General features: G+C 43.4%; 1 protein-coding gene across 1 annotated transcript in view; it reads right to left on the reverse strand.

Moving 5' to 3' along the window:
• Nucleotides 1–23,674, reverse strand: part of KIAA1549 (KIAA1549 ortholog) — an 87,456-nt gene that overhangs the window by 23,950 nt on the left and 39,832 nt on the right. The window contains exons 13-16 of the mRNA XM_029233072.1: nt 16,083–16,279; nt 13,226–13,449; nt 12,157–12,310; nt 6,431–6,748 (exon numbers count right to left, since the gene is read on the reverse strand). Of these exons, the coding sequence (XP_029088905.1) occupies nt 6,431–6,748; nt 12,157–12,310; nt 13,226–13,449; nt 16,083–16,279 (893 nt within the window). The remainder of the gene's footprint in view (nt 1–6,430; nt 6,749–12,156; nt 12,311–13,225; nt 13,450–16,082; nt 16,280–23,674) is intronic.

Here is a 23,674-nt window from a genome sequence, read left to right on the forward strand (position 1 = left end):
AATGCAGTGAGTAGATTTGAGAGGAAGAATCTACAAAGCTCCAGCATGTTTAATTGCCCACTACTTTCCCTTTCAGTGTATCATCTATCATCACTTCAAATGCACCCTCTGATTCGCACATCTCTTCCCAGTTGTCCTTTCTTCACATATGCCTGATAAAGCCCCAGCTCCAGATCAATCCAACTGCCTGTTTTCTCCTTGTCTACACCTGGGTATCTGAATGCTGATAAACAAAACTACAGAACTTTAATTTGTGCCACTATAATTTCACAATCGTCAGTCTGAACAGCGGTCTCAATGCTAAGTAATTACTCCCACGTCCCTAATCTCTCATTCTCCACAATAAGTATTTCAAGTTTCTACTCTCCCTCAACCCTCTTGCCTTGTCTTGCCACACTTGTCTCATTCTCAATAGATGACCCTGCTTTCTCTACTATGAGAACAGAAACCATGACATGGGTGGTCCTGCAATGTACTGCCACCCAACTACAAACCGGATTGTACTTGCACCCAATTCTTTCTCCCTCCCATTAAACTGGAAGAAATATATCCCTTCATTTCTAAAGATAATTCCTCCACCAGTACTCTGGATCCCCTTTCCTGTATCAGTAAGCTCTCCTCCTACACTGGCTCAGTGCCATCAGCAATTAAACATGCTGAAGCCATGTTGACTCTTCCTCTCTTGCACTGTGACAAACCACTCTCCAGGGTAAAATGAGAGCAATCTTTCCAAAAGGCACACCTAATGATGTCTCCAGCCTGCTCAAAACCCTTCAGGATCCAGGCACTGCCCTCAGGATGAGGTCTAGGCTCCTAACCTCTCCGCTTCTTCCTTTCCCTCTCCTCCCCGACATCTCACCACTTTTACTTCCCACTTCCCATTAGATCCCCAGAACTAATTTCAAGGGTTGACTGCATCCCTGCTATCAATTACTGAAAGAGGAGTGTTGAAATCTCTGACCAGAATTGTAGATTTGTTTATACATGCATGCAGTTCTGTCAGTTTTTGCTTCACGTATTTTGAAGCTCTATTACTAGGCACACAAGCATTTAAGATTTTTATGACTTTTTTGTTTTGTTTTGTTTAAAAAGATCCATTTATTCTAAAATTCTTTTTATTTATACTTTTTAAAAAACATCTTTATTGGAGTATAATTACTTTACAATGTTGTGTTAGTTTCTGCTGTACAACAAAGTGAATCAGCTATATGTATACATATATCCCCATATCCCCTCCCTCTTGTGTCTCCCTCCCACCCTCCCTATCCCACCCCTCTAGGTGGTCACAAACCACGTAGCTGATCTCCCTATGCTATGCAGCTGCTTCCCACTAGCCATCACTTTTACACTTGGTAGTGTATATATATCAATGTTACTCTCTTACTTTGTCCCAGCTTACCCTTCCCCCTCCCCATGTCCTCAAGTCCATTCTCTATGTCTGCATCTTTACTCCTGTCCTGCCCCTAGGTTCATCACAACTTTTTTTTTTTTTTTTTTTTAGATTCTATATATATATATGTGTGTGTTAGCATACAGTATTTGGTTTTCTCTTTCTGACTTACTTCACTCTGTATGACAGACTCTAGGTCCATCCACCTCACTACAAATAACTCAATTTTGTTTCTTTTTATGGCTGAGTAATATTCCATTGTATATATGTGCCACATCTTCTTTATCCATTCATCTGTCGATGGACACTTAGGTTGCTTCCATGTCCTGGCTATTGTAAATACTGCTGCAATGAACATTGTGGTACATGACTCTTTTTGAATTACGCTTTTCTCAGGGTATATGCCCAGTAGTGGGATTGCTGGGTCATATGGTAGTTCTCTTTTTAGTTTTTTAAGGAACTTCCATACTGTTCTCCATAGTGACTGCATCAATTTACATTCCCACCAACAGTGCAAAAAGGTTCCCTTTTCTCCACACCCTCACCAGCATTTATTGCTTGTAGATTTTTTGATGATGGCCATTCTGACCGGTGTGAGGTGATACCTCATTGTAGTTTTGATTTGCATTTCTCTAATGATTAGTGATGTTGAGCATCCTTTCATGTGTTTCTTTGCAGTCTGTTTATCTTCTTTGGAGAAATGTCTATTTAGGTCTTCCGCCCATTTTTGGATTGGGTTGCTTATTTTTTTGATATTGAGCTGCATGAGCTGCTTGTATATTTTGGAGATTAATCCTTTGTCAGTTGCAAATATTTTCTCCCATTCTGAGGGTTGTCTCTTCGAAGATTTTTATGATTTCTTGATGAACTGGCCACTTTATTATTATGAAATAATCCTCTTTATCCTTGTTAATATTCTTTACTATGAGAACTATTTTGGCTAATATTAGTATAGCCACTCCAGGTTTTGTGATTAGCGTTAGCAATGGTATATCCTTCTTCATACTTTTTTTTTTTTTGCGGCATGCGGGCCTCTCACTGTTGTGGCCTCTCCCGTTGCGGAGCACAGGCTCCCGACGCGCAGGCTCAGCGGCCGCGGCTCACGGGCCCAGCCGCTCCGTGGCATGTGGGATCCTCCCAGATCGGGGCACGAACCCGTGTCCTCTGCATCGGCAGGCGGACTCTCAACCACTGCGCCACCAGGGAAGCCCCTTCTTCATACTTTTAACCTACTTGTGCCTTTATATTTAATGTGGGTGTCTTGTAAGCAGCGGATAAGTGGATCTTGCTTTTTATCCAATCTGACAATCTCTGCCCTTTAATAGGGATATTAAACTGTTCACATTTAATATGATTACTGACAGGTCTGGATTTAAATCTACCATCTTGGTATCTGCTTTCTATTTGACCCATCTGTTCCTTGTTCCCCTTTTCCTCTTTTTCCACCTTCTTTTGGACTACCTTTTTATTATTTCATTTTTACTCCTTTGTTGGCTTATTAGCTACAATTATTTATTTATTTTTTTAGTGGTTGCTTTAGGGTATATGTTATATATTTTTCACTTATCACAGTCTACCTTCAAGTGCTATTATTCCACTTTGCGCATGGTGTAAGAACATTAAAACAGTCCCCTTCTACTTCTCCCCATCTGGTCTGGGTGCTATAGTTTTCATACATTTTACTTCTACCCCACAATACTTTGTTACTACTTTGCTTTAAACAGTCAATTACCTTTTTAAAAGATTTAAATAATGAAGAAAAAAGTTTCCTATAATTACCTACATATTTACATTTCTAGTGCTTTTCATTCATTTATGAATATCCAGATCTTTATCTGGTATCATTTTACTTCTGCCTAAAGGACTTTCTGTAACATTGCTTGTAAAGCAGGTCTGCCAGTGATGCATTCTTTCAGCTTTTGTGTGTCCGAAAAAGGTTTTATTTCACCTTAGTTTTTGAAAGAGGTCTTCACTGGATATAGAATTCTAGGTTGACAGTTTTTTCTTTCAGTTCTTTAAATATTTGTTCCACTGTTTTCTGGACAATGAGAATTCTGCTATCATCCTTACTTTTGTTCCACTGTATGTTATCTGCCCTTTTTCTCTGGATAATTTAAAGATCTTTATCACTTATTTTAAGCAATTTCATCGTATTTTTGGTATAGTTTTCCTCATATTTCTTGTGCATATGGTTCATCAAATTTGTGGATCTGCAGATTTACAGTTTCAATCAAATTCAGAAAAAATTATTCCTTTATTTTTTTCTGACACCCTCTCTGCTCCTTCAGGAACTCCAATTACATGTATATTAGTCTACTTAAAGTTGTCCCACTGCTCACTAATGAGCTATTCATCTTTTAGTCTAATATTTACTCTCTTTGTTTCATGTTGGATAGTCTTTATTACTATGCATTCAAGCTTACTAATCTTTTCTTCTGCAAATCTAATCTGCCATTTATCCCATCCAGTACGTATTTTTCATCTCAGACATTATAGTTTTCATTTCAAAATTTGATTTGTATCCTGTAATATTTTCAATGCTTCTAATTAATATGTTCACTCTTTCCTCTAGTTTCTTGAACATACAGAACTCCATTATAATTCTTTTAATATCTCTGTCTACTAATGCTACCATCTATGCCATTTTCTTGCTTCTCTGCTTGTCTGGTTAGCTTGATTGGATGCCAGACTTTGAGTATTAAGTTGACCTTGCTGGATACTGTATAGTTTTGGTTTTCTTTATCAATATTCTTGAGCTTTGTTCAGGTTCAGGTCTTACTTTTTTCTGTGTTAGGTAGAATGAGAGCAGCTCTGAGTACTCTAATCGAGGCTCCATGAATTATGAGGTCTTTCACACTGGTACAAAAGAAACTGTATTAGTCGTCTCAGGCTGCCATAACAAAATATCACAGATTGGGTGGCTTAAACAACAGAAATTTACTTTTTCACAGTTCTGGAGGCTGGAAAATCCACAATCAAGTTTCCAGCAGGGTTCAGTTGTTGGTGAGAGTTCTATTCCTGGTTTGTGGACAGCTGCCTTCTTGTGTCCTCACATGGTGGAGAGAGAGCTCTGGCGTCTCTTGCTCTTCTTCTAAGGGCATCAGTTCTATCAGATCAGGGTTCCAACCTTATGACCTCATTTAACCTTAATTTCCTCCTTCAGGACTCTATCTCCAATATATTCGCATGGGGGTTTAGGCTTCAACATACAAACTTGGGGGGAATACAATTCAGTCCACAGCAGGAACATATTCCCACGCTTATGTGAGCTCTGAGGATCGTTCCCGCTTATCTTCTGGGGGTAGTTCTGTACTTAAAACTGGTCAGTACTCAAATGAAGATTCCATGCGGCTCTCTGGAATTATCTCTCTGTGCATCTCTGCTTTCCTGCACTGTCTATTGTGAACTCTAGCTGCCTTTTCCTCCCCAGACGCTCAACTCTGTTTTCTCAACTCAGGGAGACCACTGAGCTCTGCCTGGGGTCTTCCGCCCTGCACCGTACCTAGAAACTCTCTCAAGACAGTTGGGGTGACTGTAGGGTTCTACTCATCTCTAACGTCCAATGTTGTGAAAACCCATATATTTTGTTCAGTTACTTTAGTTGTTTCTGGAGAGAAGGTAAATCTAGATCCTTTCCTCCATCTTGTCCAGAAGAGGGAGTCTGTACCAGACACTTTCCCTTCTGTGTCTCTGATAGCTTCCCCACTACCTGAAATATTCTTCTTTAATTGATAACCACTAATTACCCTCAGACTTCCACTTAGATTTCGTTTTGTCTATAAAATCCTTCCCAAGCACTTTCAGTCAAGTGCTCCCCCCACATACCTTCCTCTTGCCATGACACCTGCCACACGGTGCTATACTAAGTTACTGCTTCAACTGTCCACATACCCGCACTGGGACGTAAGAGCTGGAGCTGTGCATCATGCACCTCGGTATCCCGAGCACCCAGAACATGGCAGGTGCTCCATAAATATATTTGAATGAATAAACAAATGAGAGAAGCTTAAACAGACAGCAGCTATAGTCAAATTCATTTTATCACCGAGTTTTGTTCTGTATCATCCATTTCCTTAAAGATTATAAACTACCAGTTACAATTATATACCAACTGTAATTATGAAGTAGTTTAATATTTATTGCTGGAACTATCTATATTTTTATATTTAAAACAACAATGACTAGACTGAATATTTTTCCCCTACATGGTAGCCGTTATCTATACCTCAGGCCCACCATGTCTTGAAGGAAACAATCTATTGAGAAGAGCATACTTTCAAAATTCATACCAATTTCAGAGATGAAAATTCTTTTAACATATGTTTATTACCACCCAATTTAACCTTAATATGGTTAACAAAATTAGAGGAACCCTGTATAAACACTCCTTGAAGAAGACATTTAAATTGTAACCTATTAACATCTTTCCAGAGTCAAATGTTTCAGTCTGATCGTTTAATCTGAAATTAGCAAAAAATAATATTTAATGCTACATCCTTGAGTTCTACTTCTTCTCCGTGACTTGAGAAGGTGCATTTGAAAGGTCTGACTGAATATGAAAAAAATAAAGGATCACAAAGACAGATGAAACACTGAAATGTCAACTCCCAAGACGGAAATCTGGTATTTGAAAATGACTGTGCTTGGCTACTTGTGGATTAACTGCCTACACCCAGACCCTCACCTCACCTCTTCAGTCCCAGGTGGCCTACACAAAAAACTTAATGATTCTAGTACATTCTTAACTGTACCTCTTATGGGGACATCAATGAGAATATATTTTGACACATACTCCACCTATATTTCATGATAACAAAGGGAACTCAGGAAGATACCTCCACAAAACACCTGAGTTGCACAAAAGAATGCTTTCAACACTGAGAATTAGCCTAGAAGATAATAAAAACTAAGACTCATCATCCAAGCTTTAATTCCAATCAAATCCAACAAGAGTATTGCAGGGATCCTGAAAACGAGGCAGTCAGGCAACAAAGCTCCGACGTCTTGCCCATAAGAGAATTCTAGAAGGTCCACACTTACACTGCATGGGTTGTTGGCCGTCTGAGCTGGGCTGTAGAAGGACCCCCACTGGGTGGCTCGTCTCTCTTCCCGGGAAGGGGTGCTGTTCACAGGCAGGCCGGCCGGGACCCCAGGGCCTGCAGCTGCAGTGTTAGGGGGCTGGCTGCTGGGGGCCACGAGGGCAAAAGCATCATCCAGGAGGGAGTGCATGGTCTGCCGCGCCTCCTCGATGGACGGCTGGGGCGGGATGTACTGAGAGGCCGGGAAGGGCAGGCCTGGATACCTCCCCAGCTCAGCTGAAGACGGCGTCTGCACATCTGCTGGGAGGTCGGGATCAGACTACAGTGGGGGAAACAGCAAAGTGAAGAATCAGACACGAGCTTCTGTGGAGACCCAAAAACAAAACTCTAGGACTAAAAAAGAATTTAACAATTTTCACTGACACTGAGGAATGGGTTTACCATAAGAATTTTTCAAATCACAGCTGAGGAATGTGCACTACCTTTCATGGAGGCAAAAAGTGTGAATCAGAAGAAATAAAAAAGTAAAATTATTCAACAGTCATTTGTCCAGCAAAACTCAATCAACTCCCTGAAATGTATCTCAGTACCTGGAAGTGCACGTTTTCCTGAAAGCCCCTAGCAACCAAAAATGATGTGTCAGAGTCTATATACTAAATTACCTAGTTGACTTTCCCTAGATACAGAAACCCAAAACTAAAGCAGTCTATTGACTATTAACAATAGGAAAAATACACCTATTGTTGTATAGGTGCAGTCGCCCTATACACCCGCAGAAGAGTTCAAAGGCACCACGATATTACAACTACGTGTGTATAAACCATTTTAATACCTATTACGACAACTCTTTACAAACAGTAAATAGTGTCAATTATTTGTTCAGAAACTAACTTCTTTTAAATGGTGGTATCCCTGAGTCAACAAGAAAAGTTTAAATTATATTCTATACCCACTGTCAAAGAGGCAGGGACATAAGTAACAATTAAGATTTTTTAAAAATCTTATTTCCTGATACTACCTTCTGAGCCAAATGCTGTCATAATATATACTCGGTAAACCGTAAGAGACAAAACAAGGAACCAATGGAAGAAGAGGCCTTCCTGGTCTCAGTGGCCCCAGAAGCCCAAACATCACAATGACTACAACTGACACACTGAAAAGAGAAGAGGTTCTGCTCGAGGGGCTGGTGACCCCTCGTTGGATCACTCTACATGAGGGCCAAAGGAAGGCATTCCCATCTCTCTTTGGATCAGTGAGTCTCTTACAAAGAAAATCTCTCTTGCAGAGACACGTCCTTCCTCTTAGCCAACTGCCTAAAATGCTTCGTAATGACTATGGTCTGTCCAGCGATGGTCGGTTATTATCCACACGAGCGTCAAACACTTAACAGCAGAAGCTGCTTAACTCCAAACAGAAAGAAAACCAGAAAACGTACTGGCAAACCCACCAACCGCTCACACGCCTGTTTTGCTTAGCCCGCACCAGTCTTTAAAAAATGGATGGGCAATATTTTAAAAATCTGAAAATTTCCTACTAAAACTCAAGAGTTCTGGATTCTCTTGGCACACCCGGAAGCCCTGGCATCACTGGGCCCTCACCCTCGACAGAAACAAGTGCCATTAGGTAGAGACTGCTCCCCTGAGATGGCCAGGTGCTCTGCCCTTCACAACAGCGAGTGGACGGTCTCGCTCCAAGGTACAATACACACTTAGTCCTGTGAGGCTGTTTCTCCAAAACACAATATCCCAGTAAAGTTCTACTAAATGACTTAGTCATCAAGGTAAGGATTCGGGGCCCCAAAGGTCTCTGGTTTATGACGTAGCATTGGCAAGACTCTGTGTTCCTCTCCTCACAAGGTGCAAAAAGCGACCCCCACTCACGCGCTTCTTCCGTTCTTGGTTTTCTCGAGGAGCAGATGGGGAAGAATGTAGTCAGTAGAAAGCCCCCAACCTAACACTTCATGGAGAAGAGGATAAGCATGTCTGTAAAAACATCCTACTGGTAAGTAAGAGGGTCTCTCCAAAGCCAGACGCGATGTTCCTGACGGTGGTTCCAGGAGCTGACTGGGCAACCGCACTGCAAGGAAGACAGCGGTGTGGCCACAGCCTAAACCGAGATTCCAAGGTGGGGGACAAACCCTACATACACTTGAAGAGAGTCCTTAAGAGCTATAGCCACTGCCAGTCTCACCCTCAGTAGTCATAACTTTAAAGAAGGTTTAACTTTTACAGCAAGAGAGACATGTTGTGAAGGTGTGAAGTGAGGTTCCCTTGGAGTCTCACTGATCCCATGAATCCTGCCAAGAAGGCAAAGAACTACAGAGCCGTGATGTCAGAGCTTCCTGTTCTCTGGTCTTCTTGCTGCCTCCACACTTCGCAGGCTAGACTATTAGCAACCTGCAGGCCAAGAAGAGGCCTTGTTCATTTTCCTATGTCCCAACATCCAGCACAGTGTTTCACACGTAGATGGTACTTAATAAGAAATGAATAACTGTGATCTTCAGAAGCTGAGATTTACCCAGGATCCCTGAGTTGGAATTTGAATTCCATTCTCTTGAATCCAAGTTTGATGGCTTTGTTTTAATTTATTTTACTTATTTTTGGCTGCGTCAGGTCTTCGTTGCTGCGTGCGGGCTTTCTCTAGTTGCAGCGAGCGGGGGCTACTCTTCCTTGTGGTGCACAGGCTTCTCGTTGCGGTGCCTTCTCTTGTTGCGAAGCACGGGCTCTAGGCGCGCGGGCTTCAGTAGCCGTGGCTCGCGGGCTCTAGAGCGCAGGTTCAGAAGTTGTGGCACACGGGCTTAGCTGCTCCATGGCACATGGCATCTTCCCGGACCAGGGCTCGAACCCGTGTCCCCTGCGTTGGCAGGCCGATTCTTAACCACTATGCCACCAGGGAAGCCCCCAAGTTTGATGACTTTGATATTCAACTTGTTTCCTTTGCACAGATACATGTTCACCTATCACTCCTCAGAAATACATGAGAACTTTTTTACCTTTAGTCATCAGAGACGATGTATTCTGGTGCCTCTTTGCAATCCTTGGTATTATAAGAGAGTGATCATGCACCATGGTTGGCCCAGGACAAGCTCAGTTCATGCTTGTTGTCCCAGGATAATTAACAGCATCTCCTTTCACCCTCACAAGTGTCTGGCTTGGATAATAAATTATATCAGCATTGACAAACTTCCATAAAGGGCCAGAGAGTAAATAGTTTAGGCTTCGTGAGCCATACAGCTACTTAACTCTGCCACTGTAGCAAGAGCAGCCATATATAACACAAAAATGATGGGTGTGGCTGTGTTCCAATAAAACTTTATTTACAAAAGCAGACAGCAGGCCGGATTTGCCTGAGGGTCAATGTTTGCTGAGGCTTGAATTATAATGGTAGCCCTAGTTACAAGAAGTCCAGAAATATTTCTTTCACCTCAGAAGAAGAGAGCTCTCAAGAAGAAGATATTTAGAGGCGAAAGCATATAATTCAAGACAGTTCAAAAACATGTATGTCTAGGGCTTCCCTGGTGGCGCAGTGGTTGAGAGTCCACCTGCCGATGCAGGGGACACGGGTTCGGGCCCCGGTCCGGGAAGATCCCACGTGCCACGGTGTGGCTGGGCCCGTGAGCCATGGCCGCTGAGCCTGCGCGTCCAGAGCCTGTGCTCCGCAGCAGGAGAGGCCACAGCGGTGAGGGGCCCGTGTACCACACACACACACACAAAAAGAACAGATATACGTATATGTATAACTGAATCACTTTGCTGTACACCTGAAACTAACACAATATTGTAAATCAACTATACTCCAATATAAAATTAAAAAATAAACAAAAATCATACAATATAAGCATTAAAAAAAGAAAATATATGTTTCAGAATTTTTAGGGAGAGAAAGTAAAAAGTCCATCTGAGGAAGAATTTCTTATTAGGGAATCTTTGAAAAATGGAGCCATGTGGGATGAAGCAGCTGACTGAGTTAGTGTTCTCCAGGGAAGGGCTTCTTCCCACCAGCTGAGGGAGGAACCTCTGTGCTTTCTGCTAAGAAAAAAAGCAAGGAGAAAAAGGGTAGTCTGGGCCACCATGAAAGAGGCCTGATTTATGGTCATTGAGAGGGCAAGGGGAGGACAGGTTATTTCCTCACAAAACTCAGTGGCACTGGATGATGGAACTCAGGGCTACTGAAAAAAGAACATGCGGGACTGCAAAGGCTCTCCTACAGATTTGTCTCAGAGAAGGAGCCCTGGGGCTCTGGAAGCTAAGAGGGAAGAAGAAATGCTCCCCCTTCTTCTGCTCATTGGTTTCACACAACAGGATCTCTGAGATCCTGGATGAAACAAAAACGAAAGCTCCAGGGGACCATCCTGGGGAGTCAAGGGAACAGCCCTCCCCAGATCAAGCCAAACACCACAGACGCCCCAACACCGGTCCAAAAACATGGCAGTGGCTCAGGAGCGCCATCTACTGTGAGAACTGCCTGAGGTTCCCCCACCTGAGGAATTCATTCACAGCCTTCAGAAAGGATTCATTCATTCTGTTGGGGAGCAAAGCAGCCTAATTTGTAGACATTCCAACCCTCGGGAATCACACCAGTCCTCATGAGCCAGTTACGAAGGGATGGTCAGTCTCAGGACACCAGAAACACAGTAAGTTCCAAAGGAAAAGCCTGGTTCTTTCAGATGATCATGACTCAATTATATTTAGCCCCAGTGTCAGGATGGTATTTGGCACATATGTGTAATTACGTTTAGTGTCTCTCAGTGTTAGTTATTTGTGTAATGTGAGAGATAAACTATAAAACTCAAATAAGAAATCACTGGTTACATAAGCTCTAACTGAGTGATCATGTACATCACAAACTCCTTCTCCAAGAATGTGTTTTTGCTAATTTCTCTCTAAAAAGGATGGGTCTGTAACTTTGTCTCCAGAAGGAGAAAGGTGGTCTTGTGCAACGAGAAAGGGCTTCACCCTGGCACAGGGCTACAGACGTGCACTGTGTGTCCTGGTGCTGCCAGACACACTGGGAACGTGGGGCTCCTGCTCTGTCTTGGGGTGTCTTTGTGTCTGTATTTCTCACGGCCCCTTGGGGAGGCTGGCCCTTTCTTCCCTGCTCAGTGGGGTCTGTATGTGTCTTAATGCTGTCAACGTCTGCTTTAACACTACAAGCAACTCTGTGCCCCTTTCCTTTGGAAAAAATTGTTTAACTCCCTATTTCTTAATTTCCATTAAGCTCTTTCTTCCTTTAAAACTAGATATATATATTAGCAAATGTAATATCCTCTTAGCACTCCAAGAACAGAAGATGGGACAAAACCCCAAATGTCCCTCCTACCACCATGAAACCCAAACAACTCTCTGATGAAGGGAAGAAAAAAGAAACTTTCTGGACGCTTCTCTCTGTTTTCCAATTAACCTCGAGAAGTTGCCATGACGCTTCTCTCTGTTTTCCAATTAACCTCGAGAAGTTGCCATTCTGAAGCCTGAGAGGACAGGGTTTGCTTAATAGGAAGTAAAAACACTGAGTGTGTTTCCAGAGGGCTCCCCCAGCAGCCCCTTGTTCTCTATGACTCGAGTCTTTCTTCAAAGGAAGTGCCCACCCCTTCCCCACCCTACATGCTTCACAACCTAGCTGGCCCTGGAGCATCCCCTACCGGGCATCAGCATCACCCAGGGCAGCAGCCATCACTGCTCATTCTTCTCTCCCTAAGAGCGACCAGAAGCAAGGCTCAACATTACGCACCGGGCAACCAATATAGGCAGAGTTGTGGACACCAGGGGGCCGTTTGTAAGTGCCGTCGCTGTCTGTGGTGATAAGTCTGTCCTTCTCAGCATCTCCGGGGCAGCCATTGACCTGATGTTTCCGGCGTGGTTTAGGAGAACGTTTTATCCTGGAGCTGCCAGGAGAAAAGAGAGGTTATCTTCAAAGGAAATAACCTTCCGGCCATGGGCTCATCAACTAAACGCCAAGTATTTTCTGAACACCTAGGACCTGCTAGCCACTGTAGTAAACACCCCACAGGATGTAAACAATGTGTAAGACACAGTCTCTGCTCTAAGAAAGCTCACAGTCCACCGGGGCAGACTATACTAAACACACGGAACAAGGGAGCATAATATCACCGCTGGCTACCTGTGGCCTGATCTAGGTCTTGAAAAATGAGTAGGATCTGCGGACGGGCAGGGAAGTGGGGCAAGTGTGAGGTGCAGGCAGGACCGTGTGGAGGGCCAGAAACAGGAATGTAGATGAAAGTTTGGGAGGCAATGACACCACTGCCTAGGGGGCGGCAGTTCCTCTGTGCTGCTGGGCGGAGCGGGGAGCAGCTGGGTGAAAGGCAGTGTGCCCTGCTAGGTACAGGAGCCCAGGGTCCACCCGGCAGGCAGCCCAAGCCAGCACAGGTGTGAGCAGAGCAAGACACAAACGAGAGCTGATCTTACAGAAAATGCCTCTGCATTAGGAAGCAAGGGCCTGGGAGACCAAGAGACCGAGACTCTGAGAGCGGCTGTGCGTCCGGCCGAACTGGTGACCAAGCACGGGAGGTGGAGATGCTGGGGGTGAGAGCTGAAGAAGAGAAGCAGGGAGAGGGAGCCCTGGAGCCCTCTGAGAAGGAAGGCGCCACCTTTTCAGAAGTCTGAATTCCAGGAGACACGAAACCCAGGGAGGTGCTCCGGGGCCACTGGGGTGGAATGAATGCAGCCTTCACCACAGGTGACCTCCAGGTGGGATGGCGGCCTCCCAGCCTGAAGTCGCTTGCAGAGACTTCTCCCCGCCCCCTCCACGGCCGAGCCCTGCAGCCCGGCTCGGGGCCCACCTCTTCCTGGGCTCTATGAACACAGAGGGCACGCTGGCCGTGGGGTCCAGGATCTTGTCGATCTGCATCTGCGCCCTGCGGTACACGCGGTGCCGCTCCCGCGTGTCTCCCGACGACAGCTCGTCTAGCACCGGGAACTCGTAGTGCCCGCGGCGCTTGGCGCGGAGCCGGATCTTGTTCCGATGGTGCTCGATCTCCGACTTGTGCCGCAGCGCTGTCTGGATCTGGGAAACGAGACAGACGGAACATTCTGACGGTCTCTGGGACCACGCAGAGAAAGCAGCTGGGAGGCCTTCCTGCGACTCTCCTCCCCCCGCCCCCGGCTGTCCTAGGCTCCCACGAGGCCCCAAAGGGGTGACAGGGACAGGCACACCCACACGGGGCGTGGGGAAGCTCCATCATCCGGAGCTGTATCCCCACACTCCACGTGGTGGGTGGGATGCGGGAAGCCGTGGTGTCGGCCCCCAAACAGGGCAAAAGAGCTCAAACCCGGGAAACAGGCCAGTGGCAACTTTGAAGATACTGAGAGACAGTGACAACTGTATGTCATACGACCCGAGAAAAGAGAAAATATTTTCCATACCCAATAATATCACTACTTTAGAGATTTTTAAATTAAGACAGAGTGAAAGAAGATATCTGCATTATACAATAAAATACCCATTTACTAATGATGTTTAGCGTTACCAAAACAAGCCCCCAGCCATGAGACACCCCTCCTCAAAGAGGAAAATCGACACGTATGGAAACACATCCTCGCTGGCTACAAGGGGCCTGAACTAGGTCTCCAAGAGCCGGCTGGTTCTGAAGCAGGGGAGGGAGGGAAGTAGGCAGAGGGTGTGCAGGGCAGGCACCAAGGTGCTGAGGGCCAGAAGCAGGAATGCAGACGCACGTCTGGGGGAACGAGGCCACAGCTCCGGGAGCGGCAGGTCGGCTGAGCTATCAGGGAGAGCAGACGGGGAATGCTTTCCTTCATGGAGGTGCATCCCCTTGTTTTCTAAGCCCTTAGCCCAGCTTCAGAGGACTTAACAGCAAGCGAGATGGAGACAGAGGGAAAAAGGGAAAACAAACTAGGCATCCGACTGGGAGAAGAGAGCAGGAGCAACGTCTAAGACAAGGTGGGACGCTCCTGGCCACGCCACAGTGGACAAGGAGCCACACGCTCCTTGAGACTGCTTGAGGGAGGGTCAGGCGGATGAGATTCTTGACAACTTCCCAGCAGGATGATTCAGGAAGCCCCTCTTACTCTATCAGGATCTAACTGTTCTTTAAAATATATGAGGTCCCCACAGGAGGACCAAGACATGCTAGGAATCTGCACCAGAACCTCCTAAAAAGAAAACATTTCCACTGAGATGTATGGAGCCTACCGGTAGGTGCACCAGTACTGATAATGCTCTTGTTCTTAAGTTGGGTTTTCACTTTATGCTTTATAATCAATATATATGTTTCCTATACCATATGCATGCATCAAATACATTTTAAAGATAGTAAAAGAAAAAAGTGGCGATGAGTGCTATCCAGTTGTGAGGGCTGGTGAGCTTATTCTCTTCTTTTTATGGCCACACGGAGAATGCACTCCAGGGTGCTTACTCATGGCCATGTGAGGCACATGCAACACAGGACTGATGGGGTCATAGGTCTAGGCTAGGACCGGGGTCATGCAGGGTCAGGGCTCCTGAGCATCATTGAGAAGGGACAGCATGTGGCACCTTGAACCCATGACGCACGTTCTTCTGGTCATGTCCTTGGCAAGGAGCCAATGAGGTGTGGAGAGGAGAATGTGTAAGAACTCTTGCTAAGACTTCTGTAAGATGATCCACTTTAAGGATTGAACTGCATCAATTATTAGTTCACCTGGCAGAACTCACAACAGCAGCAGGTATTTCTTAGAGGCAAGAAACTGACAGTCATGATGCTACCATGTGTGCGACCCTAAACAGCATTCATTCCACTCATGGTCCAGACCAGGTCAAACTCCTCAAGTTCAAGTTAACAGTGACGTGACCTGGCCTTCTGGTTCCCCAAATCTTAGGAGGAAAGCAGATCTAACTCACTGTTCCAGGAGTCACTGGAAATACAGTTTCTTCCCAAGACTTACCTAGATGTTTGGGGCCAGAGCAGATCTATCAGGGATCACAGAGTCTACTGTGGTCCCAAGACTACCCCACATTCAACGATTCACTAGGAGAACTCTCAGGACTCAGAATGTAAGTCCAATTTATTACAGCAAAAGGACACAAAAAACCAGCACAGAGGAATGGCACATAGGGTGAGGTCTGGAGGAAACCAGGCACAGCTTCCAAGAGTCCTTTCCCAGAAAAGTCACGCAGGATGTGAACTCCTCCAGCAATGAGTTGTGACAACACATGCGACACATCTACCAGGGAAGCTCATTAGAGACTCAATGCCCAGGATGTTTACTGGAGGCCGGTCACATAGGCACCCTCTGCCTAGCATGTACCAAAATTCCAGACTCCCAGAAGAAAGAGTTGCTCAGCAAAAATCATGTTGCTTGTACAAACAGTTTAGGCACAGCGAGCCACTCCATTCTGGGAATGGTGGGAATCTTTCCAAGATCCAAATCCCCAAACCCCAGCCACGGGCTAAGGCGGACTTTCTCAGGATAGCCACCCCTGGTCTTTAATCTGCACATCCACCAGTGTGCCTACTAGTGTCCTTGAATGGTATGTGATCTAAAAACACTGAGTACCAGATTTTAAATTAAGAACATCTGTGAGCAGCTCATATCTTTAGCTCATATTTTTGACACTAACTTCATTTTTAAGCAGTGACCAAATGAGAATCTCAGGTTTTTTTTTTTTTTATTAATGTACTTTTTCATAAAACCAAATACCTCTTTGTTAATTTTGTTGGTTTCGGCCACTCGGTCGGCCAGGATGGGGTGTGGAACTGGAGGTGCCGGGATGGGCTGCATGGCGATCAGCTGAATCTTATTGGGGACCCGCCGACTGGCCTCCGAGGAGCGGGAGATCCTGTCCACATGCTCAAAGATGGAGGCTGACGAATGCTGCTCATTCCCCGAGCTGGGTGCTGCCCCTGGAACAGAAGGAAAAGCAAAATTAAGAAATAAAGTCATTGTAAAGAAAGAGCAAATCATCACAATTAGGGATTTCTTAAAGAATCGTCAGATGGGCCCCTGACCAAAAACACATCCCCAACTCCATGGCAGAGTACTTGAAATGTCACCATTCGAGCTTAAATTGTCTGGGATAAGTAGTGTCTCCTTCAGTCTCATTAAAAATTACAAATATCCGTAGGCAAGATATGAAAATCACTACGACATTTTGTGCCCCAAGTGGCCCTGTTTTGTCTAAAGGTGTTTCAAAGTCTTCAGTAAGACAGGGTAAAGGACAGGAGAAGCCTGACGTGGGTAGGCCAGTAGCAATTTACAGAACTTGGAGGACAACACTTATGGCAGCTCTGAATGTCCATGCTCATTTGAAGTGATATAAATTTAGTTGCAAGGCAATTACACTGTTGAGATAACAAAAGACCAGGGGACTGTGGACCTGCTGGCAAATACCGGTGAATGATTAAGGCTTCTGGCTTCTCAGTTCTGATGAAGAAAGAAAATGAAGAGTCAGGAAAAGAAAAAGCCGCTGCCTGCATGGAATTAGTTCCCACTTTAAAAACAGATGAAGAGGGGCTTCCCTGGTGGCGCAGTGGTTGAGAGTCCGCCTGCCAATGCAGGGGACATGGGTTCGTGCCCCGGTCCGGGACCGCGGAGCGGCTAGGCCCATGAGCCATGGCCGCTGAGCCTGCGCATCCGGAGCCTGTGCTCCGCAACGGGAGAGGCCACAACAGTGAGAGGCCCACGTGCCGCAAAAAAAAAAAAAAACAGATGAAGAGAACACTGAAAAATGGTTAAAAGGGTAATTATTTTAAGTAACCAGAACTGCAAAAAAGAAAAATATTTAAATGTATAGAAAAAAAGATAGAAAAACACTTTAACAGAGACTGGATCTTGGTATAATGAGTAATGTTCTCCAATTTCTTGTATTTTCTGTAACGTGGATTTTCTCTAGTCAGTATTACTTTTGTAATAGAAATAATCCAAATAAACTTTAATTTTAAAAAGGCAAAGAGGGTCTTCCCTGGTGGTGCAATGGTTGGGATTCCGCCTGCCAGTGCAGGGGACACGGGTTCAAGCCCTAGTCGGGGAAGATCCCACATGCCGTGGAGCAACTAGGCCCGTGTGCCACAACTACTGAGCCCACGTGCCACAACTACTGAGCCCACGTGCCCCAATTACTGAAGCCAACACGCCTAGAGCCCATGCTCCGCAACGAGAAGCCACTGCAATGTGAAGCCCATGCACCACAACGAAGAGTAGCCCCCACTCACTGCAACTAAAGAAAGCCCGCATGCAGCAACGAAGACCTAATGAAGCCAAAAATAAAATTAAAAAAAAAATTTTTTTTAAAGGCAAAGAAAGAGATGAAGAGGGGCTGAATGGATGGAAAGAACTCTCCAGTGAGACACACTAAGATCCCACATGCCCTCCCTCTAAGCCACAGGTCACCTCTAGACGCTCTGGACACTGCTTGAAAATAAATGGCCAACAGGCCAAGAGAAGGAGTGAAGGCATGCCAAAACTATTTTTAAACAAAAGCCTAAGTTTTGAAACCTCGAGCATAAGTGAAAAATATACAGGTTTCCCCTCAACACTAAAAAAAGTGTTGAGCAAGAGGGCAGACAACAGAAGCAAGAATTACAATCTTGCAGCCTGTGGAACAAAAACCACATTCACAGAAAGACAAACAAGATGAAAAGGCAGAGGGCTATGTACCAGACGAAGGAAAAAGATAAAACCCCAGAAAAACAACTAAATGACATGGATATAGGCAACTTTCCAGAAAAAGAATTCAGAATAATGATAGTGAAGATGATCCAGGACCTCGGAAAAAGAATGGAGGCAAAGATCGAAAAGATGCAAGAAATGTTTAACCAAGACCCAGAAGAATTAAAGAACAAACAAACAGAGATGAACAATACAATAACTGAAATGAAAACTACACTAGAAGGAAACAATAGCAGAAAAACTGAGGCAGAAGAACGGATAAGTGACCTGGAACACAGAATGGTGGAATTCACTGCTGCAGAACAGAATAAAGAAAAAAGAATGAAAAGAAATGAAGACAGCCTAAGAGACCTCTGGGACAACATTAAACGCAACAACATTCGCATTATAGGGGTCCCAGAAGGAGAAGACAGAGAGAAAGGATCAGAGAAAATATGTGAAGAGATTGTAGTCAAAAACTTCCCTAACACGGGAAAGGAAATAGCCACCCAAGTCCGGGAAGTGCAGAGAGTCCCATACAGGATAAACCCAAGGAGAAACACGCCAAGACACATAGTAATCAAATTGGTAAAAATTAAAGACAAAGAAAAATTATTAAAAGCAGCAAGGGAAGAACGACAAATAACATACAAGGGAACTGCCATAAGGTTAACAGCTGATTTCTCAGCAGAAACTCTACAAGCCAGAAGGAAGTAGCATGATATACTTAAAGTGATGAAAGGGAAGAACTTACAACCAAGATTACTCGACCTGGCAAGGATCTCCATCAGATTCGATGGAGAAATCAAAAGCTTTACAGACAAGCAAAAGCTAAGAGAATTCAGCACCACCAAACCAGCTCTACAACAAATGCTAAAGGAACTTCTCTAAGTGGGAAACACAAGAGAAGAAAAGGACCTACAAAAACAAACCCAAAACAATTAAGAAAACGGTAATAGGAACATACACATTGATAATTACCTTAAACTTGAATGGATTAAATGCTCCAACCAAAAGATACAGGCTTGCTGAATGAATATAAAAACAACACCCATATATATGCTGTCTACAAGAGACCCACTTCAGACCTAGGGACACATACAGACTGAAAGTGAGGGGATGGAAAAAGATATTCCATGCAAATGGAAATCAAAAGGAAGCTACGGTAGCAATACTCATATCAGATAAAATGACTTTAAAATAAAGCATGTTACAAGAGACAAGGAAGGACACTACATAATGATCAAGGGATCAACCCAAGAAGAAGATATAACAATTATAAATATATATGCACCCAACATAGGAGCACCTCAATACATAAGGCAACTGCTAACAGCTATAAAGTAGGAAATCGACAGTAACACAATAACAGTGGGGGACTTTAACACCTCCCTTACACCAAGGGACAGATCATCCAAAATGAAAATAAATAAGGAAACAGAAGTTCTAAATGACACAACAGACCACAGAGATTTAATTGATATTTATAGGACATTCCATCCAAAAACAGCAGATTACACTTTCTTCTCAAGTGCACACGGAACATTCTCCAGGATAGATCACATCTTGGGTCACAAATCAAGCCTCAGTAAATTTAAGAAAACTGAAATCATATCAAGCATCTTTTCTGACCACAACGCTATGAGATTAGAAATGAATTACAGGGACAAAAACGTAGAAAACACAAATACATGGAGGCTAAACAATACTTTACTAAATAACCAAGAGATCACTGAAGAAATCAAAGAGGAAATCAAAAAATACCTAGAGACAAAAGACAATGAAAACAGGACGATCCAAAACCTATGGGGTGCAGCAAAATCAGTTCTAAGAGGGAAGTTTATAGCTATAGAAGCCCACCTCAAGGAACAAGAAAAATCTCAAATAAACAATCTAACCTTACACCTAAAGGAACCAGAGAGACAAGAACAAACAAAACTCAAAGTTAGCAGAAGGAAAGCAATCATAAAGATCAGAGCAGCAATAAATGAAATCGAAACAAAGAAAACAATAGCAAAGATCAATAAAACTAAAAGCTGGTTCTTTGAGAAGATAAACAAAATTGATAAACCATTAACCAGACTCATCAAGAAAAAGAGGGAGACGACTCAAATCAATAAAATTAGAAATGAAAAAGGAGAACTTACAACAGACACCGCAGAAATACAAAGCATCCTAAGAGACTACTACAAGCAACTCTATGCCAATAAAATGGACAACCTGGAAGAAATGGACAAATTCGTAGAAAGGTATAACCTTCCAAGGCTGAACCAGGAAGAAACAGAAAATACAGACCAATCACAAGTAATGAAATTGAAACTGTCATTGAAAAGCTTCCAACAAACAAAAGTCCAGGACCAGATGGCTTCACAGGTGAATTTTATCAAACATTTAGAGAAGACCTAACACCCATCCTTCTCAAACTCTTCCAAAAAATTGCAGAGGAAGGAACACTCCCAAACTCATTCTATGAGGCCACCATCACCCTGATACCAAAACCAGACAAAGATACTACAAAAAAAGAAAATTACAGACCAATATCACTGATGAATATAGATGCAAAAATCCTCAACAAAATACTAGCAAACAGAATCCAACAGCACATTAAAAGGATCATACACCATGATCAAGTGGGATTTATACCAGGGATGCAAGGATTCTTCAATATATGCAAATCAATCAATGTGATACACCATATTAACAAACTGAAGAATAAAAACCATATGATCAGCTCAACAGATGCAGAAAAAGCTTTTGACAAAATTCAACACCCATTTATGATAAAAACTCTCCAGAAAGTGGGCATAGAGGGAACCTACCACAACATAATAAAGGCCATATACGACAAACCCACAGCAAACATCATTCTCAATGGTGAAAAACTGAAAGCATTTCCTCTAAGGTCAGGAACAAGACAAGGATGTCCACTCTCACCACTATTATTCAACATAGTTTTGGAAGTCCTAGCCATGGCAATCAGAGAAGAAAAAGAAATAAAAGGAATACAAATTGGAAAAGAAGAAGTAAAACTGTCACTGTTTGCAGATGACATGATACTATACACAGAGAATCCTAAAGATGCCACCAGAAAACTACTGGAGCTAATCAATGAATTTGGTAAAGTTGCAGGATACAAGATTAACGCACAGAAATCTCTTGCATTCCTATACTCTAATGATGAAAAATCTGAAAGAGAAATTAAGGAAACACTCCCATTTACCACTGCAACAAAAAAAATAAAATACCTAGGAATAAAGCTACCTAGGGAGACAAAAGACCTGTATGCACAACACTGTCAGACACTGATGAAAGAAATTAAAGATGATACCAACAGATGGAGATATATACCATGTTGTTGGATTGGAAGAATCAATATTGTGAAAATGACTATACTACCCAAAGCAATCTACAGATTCAATGCAATCCCTATCAAATTACCAACGGCATTTTTTATGGAACTAGAACAAAAAATCTTAAAATTTGTATGGAGACACAAAAGACCCCAAACAGCCAAAGCAGTCTTGAGGGAAAGAAACAGAGCTGGAGGAATCAGACTCCCTGACTTTAGACTATACTATAAAGCTACAGTAATCAAGACAATATGGTACTGGAACAAAAACAGAAACATAGATCAATGGAACAAGATAGAAAGCCCAGAGGTAAACCCACGCACCTATGGTCAACTATCTATGACAAAGGAGGCAAGGATATACAATGGAGAAAAGACAGTCTCTTCAATAAGTGATGCTGGGAAAACTAGACGGCTACATGTAAAAGAATGAAATTAGAACTCTCCCTAACACCATACACCTAAATAAACTCAAAATGGATTTGAGACCTAAATGTAAGACCGGACACTATAAAACTCTTAGAGGAAAACTTTGAAAGAACACTCTTTGACATAAATCACAGCAAGATCTTTTTTGATCCACCTCCTAGAGTAATGGAAATAAAAACAAAAATAAACAAATGGGACCTAATGAAACTTCAAAGCTTTTGCACAGCAAAGGAAACCATAAACAAGACGAAAAGACAACCCTCAGAATGGGAGAAAATATTTGCAAATGAATCAACGGACAAAGGATTAATCTCCAAAATATATAAACAGCTCATGCAGCTCAATATTAAAAAAACAAACAACCCAATCCAAAAATGGGCAGAAGACCTAAATAGACATTTCTCCAAAGAAGACATACAGATGGCCAAGAAGCACATGCAAAGCTGCTCAACATCACTAATTACTAGAGAAATGCAAATCAAAACTACAATGAAGTATCACCTCACACCAGTTAGAATGGACATCATCAGAAAATCTACAAACAACAAATGCTGGAGTGGGTGTGGAGAAAAGGGAACCCTCTTGCACTGTTGGTGGGAATGTAAATCGATACAGCCACTATGGAGAACAGTATGGAGGTTCCTTAAAAAACTAAAAATAGAATTACCATATGATCCAGCAATCCCACTACTGGGCATATACCCACAGAAAACCATAATTCAAAAAGACACATGCACCCCAATGTTCATGGCAGCACTATTTACAATAGCCAGGTCATGGAAGCAAGCTATATGCCCATCAACAGACAAACGGATAATGAAGATGTGGTACATATATACAATGGAATATTACTCAGGCATAAAAAGGAACAAAACTGGGTCATTTGTTGAGACGTGGATGGATCTAGAGACTGTCACACACAGTGCATCAAGTCAGAAAGAGAAAAACAAATATCATATATTAACAAACATATGTGGAACCTAGAAAAATGGTACAGATGAACTGGTTTGCAGGGCAGAAATTGAGACACAGATGTAGAGAACGTATGGACACCAAGGGGAGAAAGTGGGGTTGGGGGGGCGGTGGTGGGATGAATTGGGAGATTCGGATTGACATGTATACACTGATGTGTATAAAATTGATGACTAATAAGAACCTGCTGTATAAAAAAATTTTTTTAATTAAATTTAAAAAAAGAAGTGTTGAGCAAAGCAGTAAGGAGTAGTAGTTGATATTGTATAGAAGGAATGCACATCAGTGGTACATACATCTTTGTACTTCCTCTCAATTTGAATTATATTCACTTGCTATCCCAAGTGATGAGAAATTATGTGCATAGCTCTGTGAACGAAGACATCTCTCTTTTCCAGGAGGCAGACTTGTCTGGATTCAGGCTATTCTCCAGCTTTCTTTCCCTGCCTGGAGGGAGCCTGACCATTTGCACAATACAAGCACAGCCAGACACCACCATTCATCCCTTCAGCTACTCAAATTACAGGCAAGAAGCCTAGAAGGAGATAATTAGCTTCATCAGATAAGGCTAGCCTTGCTAACCCAAACTTTTAAAGTGACAGCAGATGTCACAAGGGTGTCCCATTAAGCTACTGATACCTAAGGCTGAGACTGCTTTCCTCCAGGATGGTAACAAGATCAGGGTGCAAAGGTGACCAGGAAGAAAGGCCCCTCCCCCCTGCGCTGTCTGCCTGCCCGGGTCCAGGGAGCTGCAGGCCTGTGTCTGACTCCTGTCCATGCCCCATCCCACTCCCCACCTGGATCCTCGCTCTATAATTCACCAACTGCAACAGGAGAAGCAGGGGACATGCAGAAAACCCTCAACTTCTATACTGCCTGGAACCCAGCCCTTCCA

The sequence above is a fragment of the Monodon monoceros genome, unplaced genomic scaffold (assembly GCF_005190385.1).
Source record: "Monodon monoceros isolate NGI ecotype Baffin Bay Population unplaced genomic scaffold, NGI_Narwhal_1 Super_Scaffold_2, whole genome shotgun sequence".
Lineage (NCBI taxonomy): Eukaryota > Metazoa > Chordata > Mammalia > Artiodactyla > Monodontidae > Monodon > Monodon monoceros.